This window comes from Acinonyx jubatus, chromosome A2, assembly GCF_027475565.1.
Source record: "Acinonyx jubatus isolate Ajub_Pintada_27869175 chromosome A2, VMU_Ajub_asm_v1.0, whole genome shotgun sequence".
NCBI lineage: Eukaryota > Metazoa > Chordata > Mammalia > Carnivora > Felidae > Acinonyx > Acinonyx jubatus.
The window spans coordinates 165,534,786-165,560,489 of record NC_069383.1 but is presented as its reverse complement, the minus strand read 5'-3'; the positions used below and the strand labels follow the sequence as shown (position 1 = coordinate 165,560,489).

Below are 25,704 nucleotides of genomic sequence, written 5' to 3'. Positions count from 1 at the left end.
CGCGGTTTGTGGATTCGAGCCCCGTGTCGGGATCTGCGCTGACAGCTCAGAGCCTGGAGCCTGCCTCAGACTCTGTGTCTCCCTCTCTCTCTGCCCCTCCCCCACCCCCGCATATGTGTGCACCCACACGTGCTCTCTCTCAAAATAAAGAAACTATTTTAAAAAATGGAAGAGAGACATTACTACAGACCCCACACATTGAAGGGATAGCATGGTCTGTGTGAGGCCACCAGAAAATTCCCATGTGCTCAGGCACTTCATGTGCCTCGTGTTGTTTAATTATCTCAGCATCTCACTGACGGAAATGCAGCTGCTAAAACCTCACCTGTGGTTACAGGTGGGGAAACTGAGGCTCAGAGCTCAGGTCCCTGAGTAACATCAGCAGAGCCAGGAGTTGAATCCAGGGCTCTCTGACTCAGATTTTAGCTCAAGGGTCCAGGTCTTCTCCCAGACTGCAACCCCAGCTCAGCCTTCTGGGAGTGCTGGGGGTCCACTACCAGCCCTCCCTGGCACTCGAGGCCCCACGGGGCCCAGTCTTGCCCCCTCTGCCCTCGCCCCCTCTCCTCTGGCCACAGTAGCAACCTCCCAGTCCTTAAAGCCACTCAAGCCAGTTCCCACCTCAGGGTGCTTACTGGGCTCCCTTCACCTGGGGAGACTCGGCCAACAAATCAGCCCATAGCCAGCCCCATCCTCAGTAACCTGTGGGCCCCCAAAGTACACAAGCCATTGCTTCCTTCCAGAAGCAGCACAAACTCCAGAGCTGTGACCAGAACTGGGCACTGAGGATGGAGATGGGAGATAGACACCCCCACCTCCTTCTCTCCCTCCTGGCAGAGTCTCTGATTGACCCAAGCTGGCCAGAAGTGCAGGATACGGCCGCTGGGGTCAGCCTCAAGGACCCTAGGCCAGGCAGAGAAAGACCAGCGTGCCGGCCGGAGGACAGTCCTTCATCCAGGTTCTAGCTGGGACTCAGCTGCCTTAGTTTCCCCACTGTGACATAGGAAGGAGCCAAGAGCAAGTGTGGGGTGGGGAACAGACTGGAATGATTGCCTGAGCTTGAAAGGGAGGTTTTGGGGGCCTCAAGGTCCAGCAACATCACCAGACTGAGCTTAGGCACCCCAGCCGGCCTCGACCCGTGACCACCCGACTCCTCCAGCTCTCACTTTCAGCTCAGAACCCACACAACTGCCAGGTAACAGCATGTGAATGAGAAGCTAATTAATTCTAAGCCCATGCACATGAGCCACGTTTTTAATCCAACGTATTCACTGGCAGAAAAGAGCAGATCAGCAAACTGAAACAAGGAAGCCCGGACTGGGATGGGGCACAGGGCTCTGCCCTGGCAATACGGCGCCGCGTGGGGGCCGCGGCTGAGGCCGCCGGCCTCAGTGCCTCGGAGGAGGCTGCAGGGTCTGAGCGCATAAGGGTTAACCCGACCTTTACCCATCTGTGTGCCCACCGCGTGCAGGCGCTGTTCAGGTGCTGGGAAAAGACGTGTGCACAAAACACACAAACTCCCTTCCTCACCCTTTTGTTGAAAGAAGCAAACAAGTGAGTTACACTGCTTTCGAAGGCAAAGCAGTGCCGTGGAGCAAAACCAAGGCTGGGGCGCCCCGGGGGGGCTCCGCCGGTTAGGCGGCCCACTTGGGCTCAGGTCGTGATCTCACCGTCCGTGAGTTTGAGCCCCGCGTCCGGCTCTGTGCTGACAGCTCAGAGCCTGGAGCTGCTTCGGATCCTGTGTCTCCCTCTCTCTCTGCCCCTCCCCCACTCAAGCTCTGTCTTTGTCTCTCTCCAAAATAAACAAACATGGAAAGAAAGAAAGAAAGAAAGAAAGAAAGAAAGAAAGAAAGAAAGAAAAAGAAAACCAAGGGTAAGGGGAGGTTGGAGGTGTGGAGAGTTTCCAGTCTGACATGAAGTGGTCACTGAGAAGGTGACATTCACGCAGAGACTTGAAGGAGGTTGGGGATGGAGGGGGCCGTCTGGGGAGAAGACACAGCAGGCAGAGGCACAGCGGGTACAAAGGGTCTGAGCCTCGAGTGCACCGGGCGTCCGGCAGGAGCAGCAAGGAGGCCCGTGTTGAGTGGAACAGAACGAGCGATGGGGAGAGAGGGAGCGGGCCGTGCAGGGTCCCCGGGGAGGCACCGCGGAGCCCCCGAGGGCCGCGGGCAGAGCTGGCACCTGCTCGAGCCGGTGCTCACCGGCGCCCTCTGGCGGCCGCGGGGAAACAGACCGTGAGCGGGGCTCAGGGGAGGGGACTGGTCCCGGACGGGTGTGGGGAGGTGGGGGGCTTGGTGGGCGGTGGTGGAGGAGGAGGTAAGAAGCAGGTGGGTCCTGGATCTATTTTAAAACTACAAGCAACAGGGTTTGTGGCACATTTAAGGTAGGGGTGAGGGGACCGGAGGTGTTGGGGGCGCTCCCTGTTACTAGGAGGGAACAGGCAGGGGAGGGGCAGGTTAGGAGAAGGTCTAGAGCTCAGTTTGGGAACTGTGAGGTGTGGACTCTCCGGTGGACAGCCAGCTACGCGGGTCCAGGCTGTTGGCTCTCTGGGCCACATAACAAATCCCCCCCTCCCAACACAGTGGCTCAAAAACACCCACATTTCTTACATCACAGCTCCTGAAGACAGTCCATAGACAGAGTTGGGTCCTCTGCTCAGGCTGCAGTGCTGCTGTTGGCCAGGGCTGAGGGCTCATCCGGAGGCTCCCCCGGGGAGGGGCCCACGTCCCAGCTCCCCGGGGTTGCTGCAGGATCTGTGGCTGTGGGACTGGGGGGCCCACCTCCAGCTGGCTTCTGGCCAGGTGGCCTCCAAGCATGGCTGCTTAGTTTCTCAAAGCCCCAAAGGAAAAAGTCTGCGCAACATGCAGGATGGAGCTTATGTTGTTTATAACAGTAACGGGAGCAGGTGTCCCACCCAGGGCCCGGGTTCTTCTTCCCTCTCTCAGCCCATCTCTTCCTGAATCCATTAGATCCTTCTTCAATCACGTATCACTGCCCCCAAATCCCCTCGCGTCCCTTCTTCCCCTGCTACCCGTCTTCTGCACAAGAACAAAATGATCTTTTGAAGTCAAAAAGTCACCCCGTACCTGTGTCCTGCTCACAAAACATTCCCCAGGCTCCCACTGTGCCATCAACAAATCCAAACTTCTAACCTTGCCTTTGTTTGGCTGTGAGGGCACAGGCTGCATCTATTGGGCACCTACTACATACCAGCCTCTGTGCAGGTGCAACAACACAGCCCACAAGAAACAGAATGCAAACCACATGTGCAACTTTGAATTTTCTAGCAGCCATGTCAGAAAAAGAAACAAGATCATTTTAATGATACATTTTATTTAACTCAGCATAACCAAAATGTCGTTCCAGCATACAAAAGTTGTGCTTGAGATATTTTACATTCTTCTTTCCTGCTAAGGCTTCAGAACCTAGTGTGTCTTGTGTCCACAGCACATCTCAGCTTGGGGTCCAGATGCTCAGCCACAGTCCAGATGCTCGGTGACCACACGTGGCCACTGTGTGGTCAGCACAGATTCAGAGTGCTTTAGAACCAAACCCTTAGTCCTGTGGCAGTCGGTCCCCCAGGGGACACTGCAGAATGTCTAGGGGCACTAACCCTAACCCTTCTGTTGCAAAGACTGGGCAGGAAGGGTGCTCCTGACACTTGAGGGTGTGGGAGCCAGGGATGCTGCAGGGGAGACTGATGCAGAGGGCTGCAACCAGCATCTGTCCCCACAGATCCGGCCCGCCCACACAGCCAGCACTGACATCCCTGGACAGGATGCTTCCTGCCCTCCAGAAGCCCCACCATGCCCCCTTGCACTCCTGTCCTCCCCTCTACCCTGTAACCACCATGGTGACTTCAAAAGCAGGGCTATGTTGTCCCCCCCTTTTTTTGCTTTACATAAATGGTAGTGCACTGCGTTCCCGTGAGCCCTCTTTCCCTGGACCTAGTGTGTACGATTCATCCTCTTGCTGGGTTCGACTGTAGACCATTCACTCTCATTGCTGGGTGTAATATCCCGTTGCATGAAGACAGCACACTTTATCTGATGAGCTTCTAGGAGGTTTCCCCTTGAGGCTACTTTAGATAATGCCGTTCCCAACATTCCAGGCGGAGGGCACAGCCTGTGCCAAGGCCCTGGGGAATCGCTGGGCCTTTGTGTTGAAGAGCGAGGAAGCTCTTGTGGCTGGACCAGCATAGCAAGGAGGAGAGGAGGAGAGGGAGGGAAGGGAGGAGGACGGGGTGAGGGGGCAGGTGGTGGACATGGGCTTTTACCCTGAGGGACGTGGGAGCCCTGAAGGGCCCTGGGCAGAGGAGGGGTGAGGTCAGGTGTAAGAGAAAAGAAGCCAAGGCTTCTTTGGACCTGAATCTCCTCAAGAACGGATCTGACCTTAACCCAGACGAGGGGGTCTTATTTCTTTAGTTGTTTATCGCCAGTCTCCCCCACACTCCTCTACGCAACATGCTAGCACGCGCACACACAGGCGCGCGCACAGGAAGAGGCGGTAGGAGTCCAGAGCAGGTGCAGAGCAAACACCTTTGACTTGTGGGTGAAGGGGGCTATCACTGACATCACCCCTGCTGTGGGTCTCAGTCCCCACCATTCCCTTCTGGAATCATCTGGAGGCTGAAAGTGGGCTGCATCGCCAGGAGGCTGGGTCAGTGACTGGCCTGCTGTTCTCTGTCCCTGGCACACGGGTGGCAGCAGGCCAGGTGTTCATGGGCCGCCCCATCCAGCGTTAGCTGCGGCTCTGGCTCCCCAGTTGCCCTGATCTGTCACTCCCCCAGGGCACTCGCAATTGTCCTCTGTCCTGAGGTCAGCCCCCTGACTCAGACTCACGTGCCTCTGCGGCTGCCTGCCCCTTTGTTCCGAGCAGACTCTAACAAAGAAGACTTGTTCTCCCAAGACAAGAACACAGTGAACCAGGGGAGCCAGGCTCCCCTCCGCTCTCCCTCCAGGAAAGTGGCAGCTCTCCACGTGGGACAGAGCTCTCGTGTTCTGCTGGGTGCCCGGCTGCATGTCTGCCAAGTCTCCATTTTACAGGTGCAAACACTGAGGTTCAGAGGAAGGAAGGGCTGTATTGGGAGGACTGGAGGGCTGGATGGGGGTCCCGGCAGGCTTCCTGGAGCCTACAAACTCCTGCCCGGCCAAGTGCTTTCTCTCCTCTCTGGCTCCATCCATCCCTCTGCTGCGGCCCTCTGCCTTCTTTGCTTTTCTAGAACACACCAGGCAGCCCCAGCCTCAGAGCCTTTGCACTCACTGTACCTTCCACCCGGTACACCCTTTCCCCCATACATGCTTGCTAAGTCTCTGCTCAGACCCCTCCTTGCAAACATCTTCCTCTGACCGCCCAGCTTACCACTCTACCGACCCCTCTTCCACCTTACTCGTTTTTTCTCACAGAATTTATCACTAGCTAACACAGTGTACCATTCTTCCCATTGCCCAGTGTTGGGCTGGAGTTGTGAGAGACGACTGTGCAGCTTGCAGGAGTTTCGTGAGCCGGCTGATGCCATGTGGGTAGTCATGATGGTGGTTTGATCAGCCACGACGGGATAGCGACACCACAGGAATGAGCATGCGCCACAGAGTTAGGCTTTTTACCCTGTGTCTCCTGCCCCCTCCCCCTTCCATTAGAATGAACGCTCCTTGGGGCAGGGGTCTGCCCACCTTGATTTCTGCTGTCACCCTGGCACCTAGAACAATGCTTGGCATCTAGGAAGCATTCAATAAATACTGGTTGAATTGAGTGACCCTTATCCCTAGCAACTGCTCTCAGACTTTGACATCAGGCCCCCCGTGACAAACCACCCTTCGGCCTGACTCTGGTCTCTGGCACCATTTCGCCAGACTCCGGAAACATCCTCCAACCTTTAGATGACACGCTCGAGTTCCCCAGCACCTTGGCCCCAGGGCGGTCAATGAGCCCCCGGCCTCCAGCAACAGGGCTCCTTCTCGCAGAGGGATCCCAGCGCCCCTAGCCGCGATCCCGGCCCCGCGGGGAAGAGAGCAGGAACCCCGCGGCCTCGGACTCCGGTCCCAGAGACGCCCCTCTGTGCACTCATGCCGCGCGTATCTATCGAGCGCCTGCTGCCTCCCGGGTTCCGCACGCAGATCCCGGGTTCAGGACCTCTCGCTGCCTCCCCGACACTGGCCCCGCGGCCGCGCGACCGAGAGGTCGGGCCGGTGCCCACCCCAGAGGGTTGGGGGCGGGGGGCGGGGGACGAGCACCGCAGTTCCTCGCGCGACCTCGCAAGCAGCCAGGTGCCCACAGCACGCGCCCCTGCCCCCGCGGGTCCGCGGTTCGGGGCCCTGCAGGCGCTGTGCGCGGTGCTTCGTGGGAAACACCGACCGGGGTCCGCGGCATGCCGGGAGTTGTAGTGCGGCAGCGCGGGGCGAGCGCAGGGCCCGCCGGGACTTGTGGGCGGGACCGGGGCCGGAAGGCAGGATGCGAACATGCTGCGGGGCCGGGGCGCCGCTGCCGACGACAAGATTCGCGATGTCCCGCTGGCTAAGAAGATCGTCACCGAGGACGGCGGCGCCGAAAGTGCCCGAGCCCCTGCCCACCCCTGACCCTCGGCGCCGGCCCGATCCGGAACCCTACCCCAACCCTAACCATACTGGGCACCCATAGCCCGTGTGGACGGGCCGGGACTCCAGTCTCAGCCTTGGACGCTGAACCCCCTCCCTTCCCAGAAGCCCCAACGCCAGCTCGGTCCACCCAGGCCTCTGTCGCAGACACCGGACACAGTCCTGCAACCTCAGCTCCCACCTTCCTCGCAGAACCACCTCCATGCTCTGAACTTGGCCCCGCCTCATCACTCAGACATAACTGCTAGACTCCCGTCCGTGCCATCCGTGGCCTAACTCATGTCGCAGGTGCAGACGCCTGAAAGAAGCTTCCTGGGCAAGAGACCTTCTCTGAAGGGCTCTGGTGTGAGCGCCGACCGTGACCCCCGGCCTCAATCCCTACCCCTCCACCATCGTCACCCATCCAGCATTTCCCAACCTCTGAAGTTCCCAGCACTGCTGGCATTGGGGCTCGATTGTTCTCTGGGCCCCGTGGGGGGGGGTTGAGCAGTAGCAGCCCCCATCGCCATGCCAGGAGCACCCCCCCCCCCCACCCCTGACAACCACCTGCCTCTGCTACATATCACTCAGGATCACCAGGGTAAGAACCACTGTCCTAGTGTGATAAAACACCAGGGGTTCCCAGGTCTTAGCCTGCAGGTAGGTGGAGGAGAGGGGAGCTACCCACCTAACCAAAGGACATTTCCATTCTGTGCCCAAGACAGGCCACAAACCCAGCCTGAGGACAGAGCCCCCTGCCCACTAGAACACATAGCTCACTTAAATGCTCCAGCAACCATGTTGAAAAAAACACAGTGAAAAAGGGACATAAATAGCATCTGGCTGGCTCAGTCAGGGGAGCATGCGACTCTTCTTGTTCTAGGATTGTGGGTTTGAGCCCCACATTGGTGGAAAGATTACTTAAAAAAAAGTCTTAGGGCGCCTGGGCAGCTTAGTTGGTTAAGCCTCCCAACTCTGATTTCAGATCAGGTCATGATCTCTTGAAGCCAAGTGTGGCGGGCTCCGCTGGGCATAGATCCTGCTTAAGAGTCTCTCTCTCCCTCTGCCTCTGCCCCTCCCCAGCTCATGCTCTATAAATCAATAAATCAATACATAACTTTCTAAAAAGTAGCATAGGGGCACCTGGGTGGCTCAGTTGGTTAAGCGTCCGACTTCCTTAAGCTCAGGTCATGATCTCACAGTTCATGAGTTTGAGCCCCGCATCAGGCTCTCTGCTGTCAGCATGGAGCCTGCCTCTGATGCTCTGTCCCTCTCTTTCTGCCCCTCCTCTGCTCACTCTCTCTCTTTCAAAAATGAATAAGCCTTTTTTTATTTAAGTTTATTTCTCTTGAGAAAGAGGGAGAGCACACTCGAGCAGGGGAAAGGCAGAGAGAGAGAGGGCAAGAAAGAATCCCAAGCAGCCTCCTCAATGTCAGTGCAGGGCTCCAGCCCACGAACCAGGAGATCATGACCCGAGCCGAAAGCAAGAGTCAGACACTTAACTGACCGAGCCGCCCGGTGCCCCCAAAATAAATAATTTTTTTTTAAACTTTAAGGGGCACCTGGGTGGTTCAGTCAGTTAAGTGTCAGCTTTCGGTCAGGTTATGATCTCACGGTTCATGAGTTCGAGCCTCGAATCAGGCCCTCTGCTGTCGGCGTGGAGCCTGCTTCGGATCCTCTGTCTCCCTCCCTCTCTGCACCTTCTCCACTCGCATTCTCCCTCTCTCTCTCTCAAAAATAAACATTTTGATAAATAAAAAATTAAAAGGTAGCATAAATAAAATGAGTTTTATAGAACGTAAGATAAAATGTATTTTATATATAGTATATTCAAAGTACAGTTGTTTCAATATGTAATCAATATTTTTAAAAAAGATTTAACATTAATTTTTAGACAGAGAGAGACAGAGCATGAACAGGGGAGGGTCAGAGAGAGGGAGACACAGAATCTGAAACAGGCTCCAGGCTCTGAGCCGACCGCACAGAGCCCGATGCGGGGCTCGAACCCACGGACCGTGAGATCATGATCTGAGCTGAAGTCAGACGCTTAACCAACTGAGCCAGCCAGGCGTCCCTCAACATATAATAAATATTAGGATGTGTGACATTCTTCATACTAGATCCTCAGAGTTTACTCTGTATTTTCCACTTACGTGCATTTTACATTTAATTTTCATTGGATGTTTTTCATCTATAAGATTTAACAAAATTGCAGATGAAAAACAGATTCACAAAGCCAAGTTGTTCCAAACATACTTAAAAGTTTTCTAGTACTTGAGTCAAGTATCTGCTTGTAAGTTGAAACTTTAATTCAGAATTATATTTCAGGTGGTCAGTAGGGACAAGTCACCGGCAATGCCGCCCTGGCCTCCGTTCACGGTGTGGCCCAAAGCTGTCACTTCGCCAGCCCGGCCTCCGGTGGTTGCTGGGCCAGGCTGATGTAGCACGTGGCTGGTGTAGCACGGACCCGGTGACCCATGGGCAAATCCTTCTGAACGATGCGAATTTACCACCACATCTGCGTGGATGGATATGGGCACGGATGGGGATGGGGAAAGGATGGCCCACCGCCTCACCGCCTCACAGAAAAGCCAAAGAGTCACCAGCACTGCATCTTTCTGGGGCACAGCAGTGACTGCCTCCTCAGGTACAGCTGGTCCCCAGTCCGTGACTGCCGTGGTCGGCACGGTCAGCCCGAGGGGAGAATGGTGAGGGCACTCAGTCGGGCAGGACAAATGAGCGGGTGTCCACATGACGGACATGTGCACGGGTAGATGCACAGACGACGGGCAGATGGATGGACAGACGGTCAAGGAGTGGAGAGATAGATGGATGGACAGCGGTGGATGACACACGGACAGATGGGCAGATCTCTGGTTAGACTGACAGGACTGGCCCCAGAACTCCACCCTGGTCTGCCCGTACCTCCTAGGGTCACTTTGGGCCTGTTCTGCCCCCTGCCCTGGGGGGCATCTGGGAGGGGCGCTGACTCACCTGCAGTTCTGGCCCCAGGCGTCGTGCAGAACATGACTGCCGGCATCCGTGGCCTGTGCAAGAGGCTGGCCCCCCCCCCCAACTACAGCTTTGTCTTCCATCTGTCCCGCATGGAGCTGAGCAAAATGGCGGCCCGGGGCCCCAGACAAAGTCAGGACCAGCATGGCAAACCCTTTGGACAAACCCTTGACCCTCCTGCGTCCCACATGTCTACCTGCCTGCCTCCAGGGACACCCACATTGACCTCTGATGCTCACTGTCTTCTCACTGGCGCATCACCCTGGGCCACCCTTCCCCTTCAGCACCTCCTCTGTTCTCCTCGAGCTCCTGGTCACCCTTTTGACCTCCCTCCGCCCCCAGCACAATCACCTGCCCTGCAGCCCAGTGCCCACAACAAGCTTGGTGGTGGGTCCCCAAGGTGTCCCACAGCCCTTCGGGTGGGGCCCCCATCAGCAAGAAGCCGCTGCTAGAGGACAGCATAGCCTGACTTAGCAACAGGGCCTGAGGTCAGGGGTTACAGTTCTGGGAGCCCTGGCCCCACCAACTCCTGCTCAGGTCCCCCAGCCTTGGGGTGATGGAGCCAGCACCCCAAAATCAGCTGTCACCAAGATGTGCCTTCCGGCTCCTCAGGGCCTAAGGATCCTCAGGGCACCCCCAACCTTGCCTATTCAACTCCCTCAGCGCTACCCCAGCCTGAGGTCCCCCTGGTGGGGGGACCCGCCACAGTTCCCAGGGACACCGGGCCCAGCTGCGGGGCCTTTGCAGACTACCCCAACCCCACCCCGCACTGGGTGCCTCCGTTCAGTCTGAATCAGATATCACAGCCCAAAGCCTCTGCCCCCTTGATGCTCATAACAACTTACATCTCAGGTCCTCAGACAGGCCCCAAGGGGTCAGGGAGGGTGTAGACCCCCAGGTCTAACAGCCTTGCCTGTGACAGCTACCTGGCCACCACCAGTTTGGGACTGAGCTTCACAGAAAGAGACTCATGCAGTGTTGTCCTTCATGAGCATTCAGTGTTCATTATTTACTTGGGGCTCTGGCCCCCAACCTTGGTGCCCTGGGGATCATCCCTCCTGCCATGCTCCCTTGGTTAGCTCAGCCAGGCAACTTCAGGGCAATTTTTCCAGCCCTCCAGAGCCTTCTGTGTGGGTCTTTATTGAAGAATCATTCACATCCTCCATAGCCTTCTCCACCATTGCTGAGACCCACAGAAGCAGAGAGTGACCACAGGAGGGGGGGGCATGTCCTAGGTCTGGGGTCCTCCAGCACCAGAGCTAGATGAAGGACCCCAGAAGACCCTGCCCTCATGGCTCCAGCCCACATCAAAGAAAGAGCTGTGAGCCCCCAACTGACCAGTAGCACCAATGAGTGGAGCTGGCCCAGCCCCGGTGGGAAGGGTGTCCCTGAAGAGAATGGGCATCTCTGGGGGGCTGGGCAAGTGGTCTCCCCTGGATACCCTCTGAGGAAGCCAGCACCCCCCCCCCCCAAGAACTACTGCTGTCATAGGAAGGTAGAGTCCAGGATGACAAGTCTTGGGTGGGGGGAGGCTGGGACCCTCCATGGGAAGGAGGTTTCCTGCCAAGGCCACTGAGGACTTCATCCTGGGCGGGGACAATGCCGGGAAGGAGGGGGGGATCTGCAGGCAGGCACTGCAGGAAGCTCAGGTTGGGGGGGCGGGGGATGTAGGGGAGGACCTCAGTCCCCACCCAGGCGGCTCCATGGGCTCAGTCTCCTAACAATGAGACCAGATATCCCAGATGCAGGCGCGAAATGCCGTTCAGTCCCCTCCAGTGCTGGTCCTGGGCTCCCAGAGTTCCCCCCCCTCTCCCCAGGGTCCACCTCGACCCTCTCTCCAGGCCCTGTCCCGTCCCTCTTCCCCCCTCTTCCTCCCCTCTCTCCCCTCCTCCCACCCCAGGTTCCAGCTCCTCCTCACCTCTGCCCAGAACCCTCTTAATCTGATCAGCCCATACCAGCGGTGATTAGAGCTGTGAGTGTCCTTGAGCACGAGGGTCTGTCATCCACACAGGTAGAGCGTTTGGGGCTTGGAATGAGCACCATGGAGCACTGGTGATGGGTGGGGTGGCATAGCCCAGAGAGCTGGGTCACACCCTACAAGAGGCCTCAGCAGGGACGGAAGCAGGAAGCAGGGTCAGGGGCTGGGAAGAGGCCCATTCACCGGGCCCACTGCCCCCTGCCCGGGTTAAGAGCCCAGCTTCCCGAGAAAGGCCCGCACCTCCGGCCTGGGGAGGGCCGCACCTTGGAGTCCACCTTCCTGTGCCGCTTTCCCGGCACAAGGCTCGAGGGGGATGGGACCAAGGAAGACAGGTCTCAGCTCACACAGACGCCTCAGTTTCCCCCCTGTGCTACCAGCCCCCCGCTCTTGTGCCTCGGTTGCTGCCTCTGGCAATTGAGACACTGAGAGGGCACAGGCGCAGGGCTAGTGGCCCATCGACACCTCATTGCCGGGGAAACCGAAGCTGCTTGGGAAAGACTCTGAGGAGGCAACCTTTGGGCAGAGATGGCACAGGGTGAGGGCACAGCCACGCCAAGGCCCTGAGGCTGCCCGACCCTGCAAGGCTCCCGGCAAGTGAGGATTCTTCCCTTTATGCCACAGGCAGCCTTGCGGTGTGAGTCACTGTGCGCAGAGAGGTGTCACTCTGGGTGCTGGTGATGCATGGCCACAAAGGACAAAGAAACGAGGCCAGGCTGAGAGGCAAGAGGAAACCGTGGACGGATTTCTCAGGACTCACTGATGACAGCTGTGAGTGGGGAGCCTGGCCTCCCTGTGGATCTCAGTACCTGTGTGGAACACAGCAGGGAGGTCCCAGACTCCCAAGGGCCAGAGCTGTCTTACCTGAGGGCAGACAAGCTCAGAGGCGGCGGTGGTACCTGTCTCAGCTCCGTCACCCCCAGGAGACCCTCCCGTCTCCGAGAACATAACCCCTAGGAGACCCCCACCACCCCAAAATCCTCACCCTGAAGGACCCCTCTTTCAGGAGGCCCCACCCCAGAAACCGCCCCCCCAGGAGCCCACCCCAGAGACTCTGGCCGCCAGGAGGCCACCTCCCACCCACCCATCTCTGCACTTCCCGGAGGTAAGGAGGCTACTCTCCACCCCCGCCCCGGCTCAGCCTCCCCCGGCCTGGTTCTGATTTCCATTCAGTTGACCTCAACTGCCACCCCTTTCTGGCCTCCAGCCTCCAACCTTCCGGTCTCTCAAACTGGAGCGCGCTCATACCTTCCCGCTCCCGCTCCGTCTGTTCTGACTTCGGCCGCGAGGTCCCCCCGCCCCCCATCTCTGGCCCCGGGCCTCTGCCTCACAGCGCCGTGTCGCCTCCAGGGTCGGGGGTCAGGACGGGAAACCCCCTCGGGAAACCCCCAGGGACTCGGTGGAGGAGGGGGCGGCGGGAAGGAGCCGGGTCACCACTATTTAAGCCAGTCCTGTTGGGCGGGAGAAAGAGCCGGACCGGCATGGACCAGAGCCTCTGCCTCCTGCTCCCCTTCTTCCTGGGGCTCCTCCATCGAGGCCTCGGTCAGCAAGGGAAGGGGCCCCGTTAGGGGAACGAGTTTGGGGCGAGGGGGAGGGGTGCTGGCACAGGGAGGACTCTAGCAGGGCGGCGGGGAGGCCGCTGAGGACCCTAAGGCGGGGACAAGGGGGTCCGCCGCTGGGGTGGGGGTGGGGGACAGGGCTGAGAGCGCCGTCTGCCCGCAGGTGGGCCCCTGGAGGTGGAGCCCCCAGACCCGGTGGTGGCGGTGTCCTTGGGCGGGTCGCGGCAGCTCACCTGCCGGCTGGCCTGCGCCGGCAACCGGGCGCCCTCGGTGCAGTGGCGCGGCCTGGACACCAGCCTGGGCGCCGTGCGGTCGGACGCAGGCCGCAGCGTCCTCACCGTGCACAACGCCTCCCTGTCGGCGGCGGGCCCGCGCGTGTGCGTGGGCTCCTGCGGGGACCTGACCTTCCAGCGGACCGTGCAGCTCCTGGTGTTCGGTGAGCTCCCAACCCCCCCTGCCGCCCTCGCACTTTCCGCAGCCCAGCAGCCCTGCCCTGCCTCGGTCCGATACCGCGTTTTCCTGGGCGCCCTCCCAGATTGCCCAGCCCGCCCCCCACCCCGATCAAAGACTGCCCCAGCTCAGCCTGAGTCACTCAGCAACCCATTCCCCGCCCTCCTCACCACCCCCCCAGTGCCCCTCCTGACTCCTGCCCCTTCTGCTCTGCTCTCCTCACCCCCCAGCCCGCCCCTCCTGACTCCCGCCCCTTCTGCTCTGCTCTCCTCTTCAGCATCTTGCACTCTGGACACACGAGCTGTGGCCGCTGGGCCTTCCCCTCACCCTATGCACCAGCAGCCCCCACTCACTCCTTGGCCCTGCCCTCAAGCCTCCTCCTCAGGGCCCAGTGCTGACCTACGGGCTAAGCCCACCTGGCCCCAACCCTCTGTCCATTCTGCAGCGTTCCCAGCCCAGCTGACTGTCTCCCCAGTAGCCCTGGTGGCTAAGCAGGACCGAGAGGTAGCCTGCACAGCGCACAATGTCACGCCCGTCAGTCCCGAGGCCCTCTCCTTGTCCCTGCTCCTGGGGGACCGAGAACTGGAGGGGGTGCAGGCCCTGGGCCGGGATGTGGAGGAGGAGCCCCAGCAAGGTGAGGACCTGCTGTTCCGAGTGACAGAGCGCTGGCTGTTGCCCCCCCTGGGGACCCCCACCCCACCTACCCTCCACTGCCAGGCAACCATGAAGCTGCCTGGCTTGGAGCTGAGCCACCACCAGCCCATCCCAGGTGAGTCTTCAGGGTTCTGGACAGCCTGCACTCGGTGTCCCCAGGAAGTAGGTGAAGTCACCCAGCTCCTATGTGCCTTGATGAGTGCTGCCCAGGGGCTCTTCTGGAATCCTGGCTCCACCCCTCACCTGCTGTGTCCCGGTGTGGACCGGTCACAATTCCCACAGCAGGTGGGGCTATCAATTGCCACCAGAGTGACATTCCCTACTCATCTATTCAGTCATTCAACAGATTTATTGAGCACCTACCCTGTGTCAGACCCCCTGAGATTCTGTCCTACTTTGCCCACAGTCCTCCAGGGCTCCTACCTCCCTCAGGGTAAAAAAAAAAACAAAAAAACAAAAAACAAAAAAAACAATCCTCCTTCATCCACGGGGCCTTGAATGACCTGCTGTCACCTCCTCCCTCTTCCTCCATCACCCTGCTCCAGCCACATGAGCCTCCCAGCTGCTCCTCCAACAGGCCAGATGCAGTCCTGCCTCAGGACCTTTACACATGCTCCAGCCTCCACTGGGAATGCTCTTCCCCCAGCTGTGTCCATTGCTCCATCACTCACTTTCCTCGGGTTGCCTTCCCAGTGAGGCTTTTCCTGACCTGTCTGAAGGGTCAAAGCACCGTTACTGTCCCTTACACATGTATGTGTACACACACGAGCCATGTGACTTCTCTTATTGTATATTCTTTGACACTTTTTATCAATATCTGTCATCCTGGATTTTCTCTTCATTTTTTTCCCATTGTCTGTCTCCCCTACTGTTGGCTTCGCTGAGATAGGAATATGTTTTATTCACGGCTACGTCCCCAGTGGCTAAAACAGTGCCCAACACATAGTAAGTATTCAACAGACATTCCGAATGAGCGGATGGGTAGACGGAAGGACAGATGAAATCACGGTGCCTGGCACGTGGTAGGGACGCAGTAAATACTTGCTGAATGAATGAACAAATGAAAACATTTAACTTGGGGCTAAGAACACAGCAGGTGCTCAGTTCGTATCAGACATTATTAATTTAACAACGTGTCTAATGTGGGAGGGGCCCTGCCCACATCATGAAGCCCCTGGCAGGCTCTCATTAAAAAAGCACAAATTCCTTCTCCAGCAGGGCACCCTGAAACTCATGTTACTGCACTTGGGGTCATCGGCGTGGGGGTAGATCAAGGGAGCTCCCCGGGGGGGGGGGCGGGGATCGATTGGAAGGGGCGGGGTGCAGGGAAGGGGTGGTGGGAGAGCACACAGAGAGGCCACTGGATCTGAAAGGTACTTTCTGGTAAGATGTACAAACCCCTCCTGGGGCTCAGCCTCCCATCTCCGGCACAAGGGATGAGCAGAGAGCCCCGGCACCCTTCACTTTGTCAGGGAGCACCTCCCCTCTGTCCACCTACTAGCCCTGTAATTTATAAAAGCCAGTACTCACCAAGCCCACACCCTGATTGCTCTCATGGCACCCCTAGGATGGGTGGCTCTCACCCCCTTTACCACTGAGGAAATTGAGGTGCAGAGGTTCAGATGCTTACTCAGAGTGGGGAGAGGACCGAGACAGGCCCTGGCCCCACTCCTACCCACTGGGATACCCTTCGATCTGCCCAAGTGGCCCAGGATGGGGCCACAGGGTCAAACCCTGTGGTCTAAATGGAGAGGCAGGCAGGAGAAGGGGCCTGGGGCAGGAGAAAAAACAACCCCCCTGTTTTCCAGTCCTGCATAGGCTGACCTCCCAGGAGCCCCCTGTAACGACCTCCCCCAAGGCCACCCCAGAGCTGAGCTCCACCCACAGCCCCAGGAGTCCTGGGCCCCCGCCTGGGAACAGCTCCACCAGGCCCTGTCGCCCTGAGATCCACCAGTCACCAGCACCAGGGGGTCTGGAGCTACTGTGTGAGGCAGCCTGTGGCCCCGGTATGTCAGCGAGCTGGACCCAGGCCCCCGGGGGTCTTGAAGCCTACGAGAGGCAGGAGGCTGGGGCCCTGGCTCGGCTGAGCGTGCTGTGGGCCAGGTGCAACCCTGAAGGCTGGTTTCAGTGTCGCCTGGACCCAGGGGGACAGATGGCCAGCCTCTACCTGGTCCCTGAAATCTGTGAGTTCTGGGGGCTAGGGAGGGGGCTGGGGGAGCCTCAGAGGGAGGAAAGCCTTGCATCAAGACCTTAGACAAGGAATGGTCCCGCCTGGCTTCAATTGCCCAAACTGTCCAGTGGGCTTCCCAAATGTAAGATCACGCTTACCTGGCAGGGCGAGGACTGTAAATCTAAGGGACTGTGTAGATTTCACAGCACTTTGTAAACTCTAAACTTTATAGCCTACAACAGCCTATAGAATAGAATACAGCCACTTAGGTCATTTCAAATTTTCTAGTAGCCACATTCAGAACTATAAATGAGACATCTTACATTCTTTTCTCCTTTTTTCAAACTAAGTCCTCAAGATGTGGTGTGGATTTTACGCTGACCTCACTTCCCATTCAGACAGGCCATATTTCAAACACAGGCATGGGGGGCGGTCACCTCACTGGACAGCCCGTTTCTAACTACAAGGTCCTATGTGCCTTTCAAAAGATTCACTCCAAAACCTTTGGATAGTCTAGCAGCTTTTGGACATTTCAAAGGACATTCTAAACCGTGAAGTCCTTTGTAAAGTTTCAGGGAACCCCGTAAATGTGGAGGCCCCTAGCAGATTCTACTAAGCTTCTCCCCCAAACCCGCCAAGAGGTGCTCAGAGCTCCCAACACTTCCTTCTCTAGGTCCCCCAACAACATCCGCAGCCCTGTGGCCAGGCAGCTTGGTGCTGGGGCTGCTCTTCCTGGCGTTCCTCACCCATCGCCTGTGGAGACGCTGCAGGCCTGCTGGCTGACCACCAAACCCCAGCAGACCCTCTGGGCCCCTGCCCCATGCAGACTGGATTGAGGAGGACTGGCCTGAAATGGCCTTCCTTGCCTTCCACTCAGTTGCAAACAGAGGACATCTGCAGGGTTCTGGATCTACACGGTTGAGAGCCGACCATGACCTGCTAACTCTGATGGCCAGCATCTGAGTTTCCCCTCCGTGGGACCCCTGGGGCCCCACCTCCCAATGGGCCAGAGCTAGGGAATAAAGGGCGTGTGGTCTGACCTCAGTGGTGTCTGTGGTGTTTCGGGGATGCCAGAATCTCCTACCCAGCCCCAGCGACCCTCTGCACTGGGGGGCTCCCCTGAGAGGTGGGGATGGACAGGCACCCCACCCCCACTTGGCCAGGGCTGGGGGAAAGGGCGCAACAGGGAGCGTGGCGTGGATTCTGCCCGGGTGGGAGAACACAACTGTTTGTGGCTTCTCCTGGATGTGGGAACACTGAAACTTGAGAATAACTGGGATTCCTCAAAACAAGTGGGGACAGGTATTGGGGGGGGGGGGCGGGCGGGGGGGATGGGGAGGAGTGTGAGCAAAGACACAGAAGCGGCTCGTTAAAGGAAATTTTATCTCTCTTGGGGTGGCTTGGGGGCTAAGTCAGTCGGGTGGGGTTGGGGAGAGCTGGAAATCAGATGAGCAGGTGAAAGGCTGTAGATGCTGAGGATTCCGCCTGCGGGCACTGGGGAGTTACCGGAGAGTTCAGAGCTTCAGAGGCTGTGGTGTGAGAGAGCCCTCTGGTGGTGAGGCAAGGCAACAGCATGGGACGGGGAAATGGGGGCCTTGGTTGGTCCACTCATTCAGGGAGCTGTGGGAGCTCAGAGCAGATCCCCCAATTCATCCTGGTGGGTGGTTGGCGGGGGAGAGGAGACCTCGCCCCACCGGGTGAGCCTGAAACTCAGACGGAGATTGGACTAGGCTGAAGGCCAGGCTGAGCACAGACTCAGCGGAAAATCAGAAAACAGCGCAGGGGCGGCGCTCCGTCCTGGAGTTGGAACCATCGCCCGCACGCTCCGCCCGGCATCGCTGATAACCAAGGAAACCGGTTGCTAGGGGACCATGCTAATGAAGGACTCGCCCACTACCAAGATGGCAAACAATCCGGCTTCAGGCCAGAAACCATGTCCTTTCCTAGACAGCCATTTTGGAGTCTGGTAAAATTCAGGTTCCTGACCGAAGCCTGGAAAACTGTCCAACCCACGTGAAGAGGAACCCGGAGGGAACGTGCCAATTAAAACCCAAGGGGGCGGGAAGTGGACTGCTCCAGTTATTTGCCAGAGTCTTCCAGCGGGATCCGGGCGGGCTCTGCCCTTAACCAAGATGGCCGTCCCGAGGCGCCAGCGCACTGTGGAATACGGCGGCGCTTCCGGTCCCGCTGCCCTCAGCGAAGATGGCGGCAGTGGAGAAGCGGCGGCCGGCCGTGGCTCCGGCGGCCAGTTTCCCCGACAGCGGCCGGCCGGCGGTGTCCCGGACAGCGGCAGCGACCGAGAGTGAGGAGGACTTCCTGCGGCAGGTCGGCGTGACGGAGATGCTGCGCGCGGCTCTGCTGAAGGTGCTGGAGGCGCGGCCCGAGGAGCCGATCGCCTTCCTGGCGCACTACTTCGAGAACATGGGCCTGCGCTCGCCTGCAAACGGCGGCGCCGGGGAGCCCCCGGGCCAGCTCCTGCTGCAGCAGCAGCGCCTGGGCCGCGCGCTGTGGCACCTTCGCCTGGCTCACCACTCCCAGAGGTGCGGGGCGGGGCCGGGGCGGCGCCGCTGCGGACCTGCAGCCCCAGCTCGCTGCCCGCGGGCGTGCTGGGCACTGTGGTGCGCAAGCCTCCCGGCGGGGGGGTGGGAGTGGGGGGTCTGGCGCCTGTAGTTCTGGCCGTCTTCGTGTGTCGTGATGCCCTTCTGCAGGTGCTGAGTTCCCCCTTGAAGCCCACGCCACTTTTAAAAATCACAAAGTTCAGAGGGGACTTCACCCAAAGTCACGGAGCGAGACCTCCGAGCCAGGTCCTAAGAAGCTAGGTTTTTTCCTAGATGTGTTGTTACTAGCGTCGTTGCATCCCCATCCGTTAGGCCAGAAAATGGATATTTACAGGGCTGGGCGGTAGAGTCACCCAAGACCCCTACCTTAGGAGGTAGCTCCCATGGGGCAGGAGTGGTGTCCAGAAAGAGGCCTGCTTTAGGCACAGGGAAAGGTGCTGCAGGCACGAAGCCGGCGGGTGCACTGGCCTGGAGGCTGTAGAGCTGCAGTGTGGGACCCACAGGCTGCTTAGCCTTCTGGTGGCTGAGGCCTGGTGGGGTGGAGGACATGGCCACCGTACGGGAGCACGGCCCCGCCCCCAACCGTTCTGAGCCCAAGGAAGGTGGTTGAGGACCATGGATTGAATGAATGGTCCACATCAGGGGGGGTTGAGGAGAAGCTTTCTGACATGCACCGTCCACCAGACCAGGTCATGACTGGGTGTGGATGGCTAGGTCTTGGTTGAGACCCCTGGAGAGAGGCCCCTAGAAGCAGAGCCTGAGGCAAGCATCTGTGGGTAGGTAATTTTATAAGGGAGTGCTTCCAGAAGAACCAAGGAAGGGAGCGGAAGCCAAGCAAGGGAGTGTTCCAGCCTGATCACTAGGGGGTCCCCGCACGTTTCAAGCACGTGCCCACCTTTGGGCGGCCTCCCAAGAGAGTCACGGGTACAGGCCATAGGACAGCACAGAGAAGCTGGGGAGAGGTCTCAGGTGTGGGAAGGGGTGTGGAGGGTGGGCATCTGAGAAGAGCATGCATGTGTCTGAAGGTCTGCAGGGGCTGGGGTGGGAAGGGAGTCCCAGGTAGCCCCTGGGGCCATCCACTGAGATGGGAGGTCATTGGTTTGGGGAAAGCGTGCAGTGTTGCTCCAGGACTCTAAGTCAGGCTCTGGGAGAACCTTGCAGCTGGAGAGTAGACAGGTAGGTCTGCAACTGGGACAGGAGGTCGTCAGCTGGGAGGGGTGTGAAGGCCTCAGGAGAACCAAGAAGAGCTCAGGACCCAACCCTGAGGAGCCCAGCCTCAGAGAGCCCGCAAAAAAGCGTGATCAGGCCAACCAGACATGAAGGCGGGAACCAGCAGAGAATGGCACCCTGGGGCATCTTGCAGGGAGGACAAGGGCCAGCATGTAGGGTGATGCAGGTCAAGCACTGCATGAAGCACTCACCTACAAGCAGCCACAAATGAGGGTATTTACATAAATGGCTTTTTGCAGAGCTTTTTCCTAATTCGCACGGAGGCACTTTGTGGACTGGGGCAGTCCTGTGTCCGTCCAGTGGCCCGCAGACGAGGGCGCAAAGCGTCTGTTGGATTTAAGGCCGGGAGGGCCCTATTCCTTTCCCGTGGCTGCTGTGACAAATTAACACAAACTTGGTGGCTTAAGACAACAGGTATCTGGGGCACCTGGCTGGCTCAGTAGGTAGAGCACACGACTCTTGATCTCAGAGTTGTAAGTTCGAGCCCCACGTTGGGTGTAAGAGATTACTTAAAAATAAAATCTTAAAAAAAGAGAAATACACACAGAAACTTATTCTCTCACAGTTCTGGAGGCTGAGAGTCTGAGATCAAGGTGTCAGTGTCCCGGGGCCGTGCTCCCTCCGGAGGCTCCAGGGGAGAGGGTCCTTCCTGCCTCCCCAGCTCAGGGGTCTCCAGACGGCCCTCCTCCCTCCAGGGTAAGCCTCCCTCCTTCTGTGTCCCTCTGTCCTCTTGTTTCTCATCTGAGGACATTTGATGTAGGGCCACCTCATCTCATCTCCACATCCTGAACTAGTTCCCTCAGCAAAGACTGTATTTCCAAATAAGGCCAGTCACAGGTTCTGGATGGACGTGCAGTTTGTGGGGGACTCTGTTTACTGCAGTGCGGGGGCATGGGAGCCGTTGGCTGGAGGCAGTTTGGAACGGCAGGGCCACCGAGGGTGCAGTGAACGAGGGCATGTCTGCCGCTGGCATCGGGGCTCACCTGGGCCCCCCAGAGATGGAGCCAGTGGCTAACTCAGAAGACAGTGCAGTCAGGAGCCCTGAACCTTGCCTGACGGGCCAAAGGCAGAAGCCAGGCCAGGCAAGTCCCCGGGCGGAAACCAGGGGCGCCCGCTGAAGCCGTGCAGCTTCGCCCTGATGCGGAGGGGCTGACTGGGCCAGGTTGGGGCTGTCGTCGGCATGAAAGGTTTGGGAAGAAGTCATCCAAACTCCCCTTGTCCTACGTCTTGCAAAATCAGAAGCGCTGGCCCCCCGGGATTGGTGACGGTGGCAGTGGTGTGCAGTCGGCCACCCCCTGCCAGCCCCAAGTCCCCAAGAGCACAAAACAAGCTTTATGAGACCTGCTGAGGGCCGTGTGGCCACTGAGGGGCAGAGCCGGAGCCCGAGCTGGGTGTTGTGGCCCCCGGGGCCTCTGAGCCACTGTACCGCCACAGAAAGAGCGCCACCTCGCGCCCCCATGACCCGGGAAAACGCTCAGAAGGCACCACCAAGCTCGGTTCCTTACCTCACTCTGAGTGGGGCCATCCTAGGCCCTGCCGGGGGCCGAGTAGCACCTCTCGCCTCCACCCACCCGGTGGTAACAACCAGAAGTGTCCCCAGATCTCACCCCCGTTGAGAACCTCTGGTCTAAAGCGAAACGTTTCCACGTCTCATTCTGGAGATACACGCACGTACACGTATCTTTAAAACGAACGCTCGCGCTCTTTAGCGTGACGTGGCCAGAGCCAGGTGGCCCCGCGTGCGGTGTGGGTGAGGGGCTGACTTGAGGCCAGTGCCCTGGAGGCCGGGTGTCTCCTTCCTCAGCACCCTGCCTGGGACTGTGATTACCTCTTTGCGTGTCTCCCTGCCCCGCGAGGCAGACGGCATCCGGACAGCCCACTGGACCGCGGCCCTGGACGCGGCTCAGAGCGCAGGAGGCCCTCCCACGTGTGGGGCGCTGTTTTAAGTCCTTGGCATGAATTCCATCCCTCTATCCTGCAACACAGGCATTAGGACCCTCATGGTCCAGACCCCCAGGGTGGGGGGCTCAGGAGCTCAGTGAACAGGGGACCCAACCGGCTCCTGGGGTTTCTCGCACCAGGCTGTCTCCATCTCTAGGGAGGAGCGAACTCGCTCAAGAGAATCGGTGGCTGGAAAAGATGAGTCTTGGGCCACGTCGGTGTCGGTCGAGACAAGCCGTGTCACTCGGCAGTAACAAACAGCCCCGACACGAAGGACTGCTTCTCACACCACGAGGCCGTGGCCGCTAGGGGCTGTGCTCACAGACTCTTGCTTGGTTTCCCCAAGTACGGCGGCGGGGAGCGGACCGTGGGGACACCACAGTCACTCCCAAAGCTGGCTCGAGAGAGGACTGCGCGTGGCTCCGCTCACCTGTCGGTGGTGGAGCCACGTCCTGTGGCTCCTCTCACTTGAGGGGCGTGGCGGGCCTTCAGAGCGCCCGCATGTCAGATGGGGTGGCTGCCACGTGGGGAGGGCGCACGGTGGCTCTGGAGACGCCACGGGCCTGGGCGCCAGGGTGCCGGCGTGTGAGCCTTCAGGGGACCCTGACGGCAGCCTCGCGAGAGACCCTGAGCCACTGCCGAGTCCCCGACCCGCAGAAACAGGCCATGAACGCTTGCTGCCATTTCAGGCCGCTGGGCTCAGGGCAGTTTGTTACGCAGCGACACGTAGCTGCTGGGGCGCCAGTGACAGCCGAGTCCGTTCACAGCGGACCTCCCCCACGTTCTTTCCTCCTCCCGGTGGAAGGAGTTAATGTTTCGGGCTCCTGCAGGGGCCCCTGTGGGGCTCGGTCGGGTAAGTGGCCAACTCTTGATTTCGGCTCATTTCAGCTCAGGTCGTGATCTCACGTTTCGTGAGTTGGAGCCCCACGTCGGGTTCTGCGCTCACATCGCGGAGCCTGCTTCCAATTCTGTGTCCCTCTTTCTGCGCCTCCCCTACTTTCGTGCTTCCTCTCTCTCTCTCAAAAATAAGCAAATGTTTAAAAACAAAACCCAAGTCCTGCACAGGGCTGGTTTGAGGCATCGGCTCACGTGGGTGGCAGTCGTGGTAAAGGAGTGAGCACTAACGCCACCCCAGCGCTCCCCGGGGCAGTCTCACCGACCGCTGGCTCCAGCAATGGCGAGGGGCCAATGAGTGAGAAGAGAAAGGGGTTTGTAGCCCGACCGACGGAGAAGCGAGTCCCAGCTGGCAGAGAAACCCCCCAGGCTACACTTCTGCAGCCTCTGGGCCTCGGTTTCCTCCTCTGTCGTGGGGCTCCAATCCACAGAGCTCGCTGGGTCAGCACATCCGCCCACAAGCCCCACACCGGGCAGCAGTGATGACCGCAGTGGCGGTCACGTGTTGACCAGCATGTACTGAGCACCGGCCGTGCGCCAGCCCGGCCTCCACTAAGCACCCGCTGCTTACGGGCCAGCATTTGCTGGGGTCCATTGCTCGCTGGCCCATAGAAAGGTGAGACAACGTGCCCAGGTCACACGGGAGGTGAGTGGAGCTTCCGCGTACCTTCCCTCACCTGGAGCGGAACGGACAGAGGAGGAGTGTAAGCCTCACAGTCGCCCGGCCCCCTCCTCTCTGGGATCCTTGGCCTGACCGTGAGCCTGCACCGAGCCTCAATACCTATTGGTCACGGTGGAAACGCTAACGGGCCACCAGCCACAGTAGCGCTGGGCCACCGGCCAGGCCCTAGGCTGCCAGTCCAGTGAGGGAGTGAGACACGGGGCGAACCAGCCACCCAGGCTCACCCTGCAACCCGCACGTAACCGCCGTGCTCCCCAATCAGCTCGTGAAGCCCCCTGCACGGCCAGGCCGTGCAGTGGAACCTGAGCCATGCCCACCTTGCACCGACAGCTCACAGCAGGGTCAGCCCCCTCCTGTGCCGGCGCTTTTGTGCCCCAGTCGCTGTTGTAGCCATTCAGCTCTGCCTTTGCAGCGACCACAAGCAACATGTCAATGGATGCACGAGGCCTTGTGCCAATAAAGCTTTATTTACAAAATAGATGGGGAGGGGGGGCTGGGGCAGACTTGACCCCCTGGTGTAGTTTGCCTACTTTTGGCCCATGGGACTGTGACAGAATGAAATAAGCTAATCCGTATTAAACGCTGGGCTCAGCTTTTGGCCAAGAGTGACCACCCCGTAAGCGTAAATGTGATTGTCGGGCGGTCCCTGTGGGGCAGTGCCCGTTGGTTGACTTAGCAGACATTTCTAGAGCACCTGCCATACGCCAAGCAGTGCTCTAGGCACTAGGGTTCCTGGGCCGACATTCCGAAAGGACATCTTACACTAAGTCGGATGGTGGTAACTGCCATGGAGAAAAATAGAGGAGGCAGGGGAGGTCCCCACAGGAAAGGTGACATCTCAGTAAAAACTCAGGAGCTGGAGGGCCTGTGGGGGAAGGGCACTCCAGGCAAAGCACATAGTCCGTGCAAAGGCCCTGGGGCTCCCCCAGGCCTGGTTTGTTGGAGGAAGATAGATGGGGACAGGGGAGGGGTCCCAGGGCTGTGCTGGACTCTGCTCAGCTGGCCCAACACGCCTATCCTCCCGCAGGACGGCCTTCAACAACAACGTCGGCGTGGCCTACGAGTGCCTGAGTGCCAGTGGGCGCAAGAAGAAGCCGGGGCTGGACGGGCGCACCTACAGCGAGCTGCTCAAGCGCATCTGCCGGGACGGGGAAGCCCCCGAGGAGGTCGTCGCACCGCTGCTGCACAAGATCCAGTGCCGGGACCATGAGGCCGTGCCGCTGGACGTCTTCCGCGCCGGGATGCTCACCTGCTTCGTGCTACTGGAGTTCGTGGCGCGGGCCGGCGCCCTCTACCAGCTGCTGGAGGACCCCACGCTGGCTGTGGCCGACCGCCGCGTGGGCCAGGCCGTGCTGGACACCCTGGAGGGGGCCCTGCAGGCCAGCGACGGAGCTGCTGTGCCTGCCTGCTTCCTGGAGGCTGGCTCGCGCCTGGGCCCCGACAGCCTGGCGCTGGCCATGGACCGCGCCCTGGTGGCTCGGCGGCCCAGCTCCCCCATGACCCGGGAGGAGTTCCTGGAGAAGGCTGCCGCCCTCTTCATAGCCAAGGTCAAGCCGGTGGGCTGAGCGCCCACACGCCTTCCCTGCCTCCTCCCCCTGGGCGGCTGGAGGCACCACAAGGTGGTAGCCCACCCCCCCCACCCCCCCCCCCACCCCCCCCCGCTCCCTGGCGGAGTGCAGGTCTCAGGCCGGAACTGGAGTGTCCCTGCATGCAGCGGGGAGTGCGGGGAGCCCTCCCCACGCCCGCCTTCCAAGCTGGAATCATGCCCCAGCCCCTTCGGAGGGGAGGCCGAGGGTCCCAGGGAGCGGGCACCCCGTCCCCCCACCCCCACAAAGGCCCCTCTCCTCGGCAGTAATAAAGTCCGTGCTCGAGGCCGACCCGGTGTGTGTGCCCCCCTCCCTCCCCTCCATGTCCGCTGAAATGCTTCTCCACTCCTGCCTCCGCTGCTCAGCGAGGCGCCCTGGACTCACAACCCTGAGACCCGGGAGGCCCTGCTGTCCACAAGTGCCC

At 59.4% G+C, this 25,704-nt stretch overlaps 2 protein-coding genes across 3 annotated transcripts; both read left to right on the top strand.

The window, feature by feature from the left end:
* The first annotated feature begins 12,771 nt into the window (after nt 1-12,771).
* MADCAM1 (mucosal vascular addressin cell adhesion molecule 1) lies at nt 12,772-17,426 on the top strand. Of its 2 annotated transcripts, none has more exons than XM_027049119.2 (5): nt 12,772-13,098; nt 13,279-13,551; nt 14,011-14,334; nt 16,028-16,402; nt 17,063-17,426. In XM_027049119.2, the coding sequence occupies exons 1-5, from the start codon at nt 13,038-13,040 to the stop codon at nt 17,170-17,172; spliced, it is 1,143 nt and encodes a 380-aa protein (XP_026904920.1). In that variant the 5' UTR covers nt 12,772-13,037; the 3' UTR covers nt 17,173-17,426. The 2 variants fall into 2 exon arrangements, with proteins under 2 accessions (XP_026904920.1, XP_053073751.1); XM_053217776.1 differs by having other exon boundaries at nt 12,775-13,098; nt 14,011-14,199.
* Nucleotides 17,427-18,566: 1,140 nt separating this feature from the next.
* On the top strand, nt 18,567-25,326 carry TPGS1 (tubulin polyglutamylase complex subunit 1). Its single transcript, XM_053220272.1, has 2 exons — nt 18,567-18,929; nt 24,722-25,326. Exons 1-2 carry the CDS (start codon nt 18,592-18,594, stop codon nt 25,257-25,259), a joined length of 876 nt encoding a protein of 291 aa, XP_053076247.1. The 5' UTR covers nt 18,567-18,591; the 3' UTR covers nt 25,260-25,326.
* The last annotated feature ends 378 nt before the right edge of the window (nt 25,327-25,704 follow it).

Coding starts and splice junctions, on each gene's coding strand:
- MADCAM1 (XM_027049119.2), top strand. CDS start 13,038: ATGGACCAGAGCCTCTGCCTCCTGCTCCCCTTCTTCCTGGGGCTCCTC. Junction 13,552..14,010: donor CGTGCAGCTCCTGGTGTTCG/GTGAGCTCCCAA, acceptor TCCATTCTGCAG/CGTTCCCAGCCCAGCTGACT. Junction 14,335..16,027: donor CCACCACCAGCCCATCCCAG/GTGAGTCTTCAG, acceptor CCTGTTTTCCAG/TCCTGCATAGGCTGACCTCC.
- TPGS1 (XM_053220272.1), top strand. CDS start 18,592: ATGGCGGCAGTGGAGAAGCGGCGGCCGGCCGTGGCTCCGGCGGCCAGT. Junction 18,930..24,721: donor CTGGCTCACCACTCCCAGAG/GTGCGGGGCGGG, acceptor ATCCTCCCGCAG/GACGGCCTTCAACAACAACG.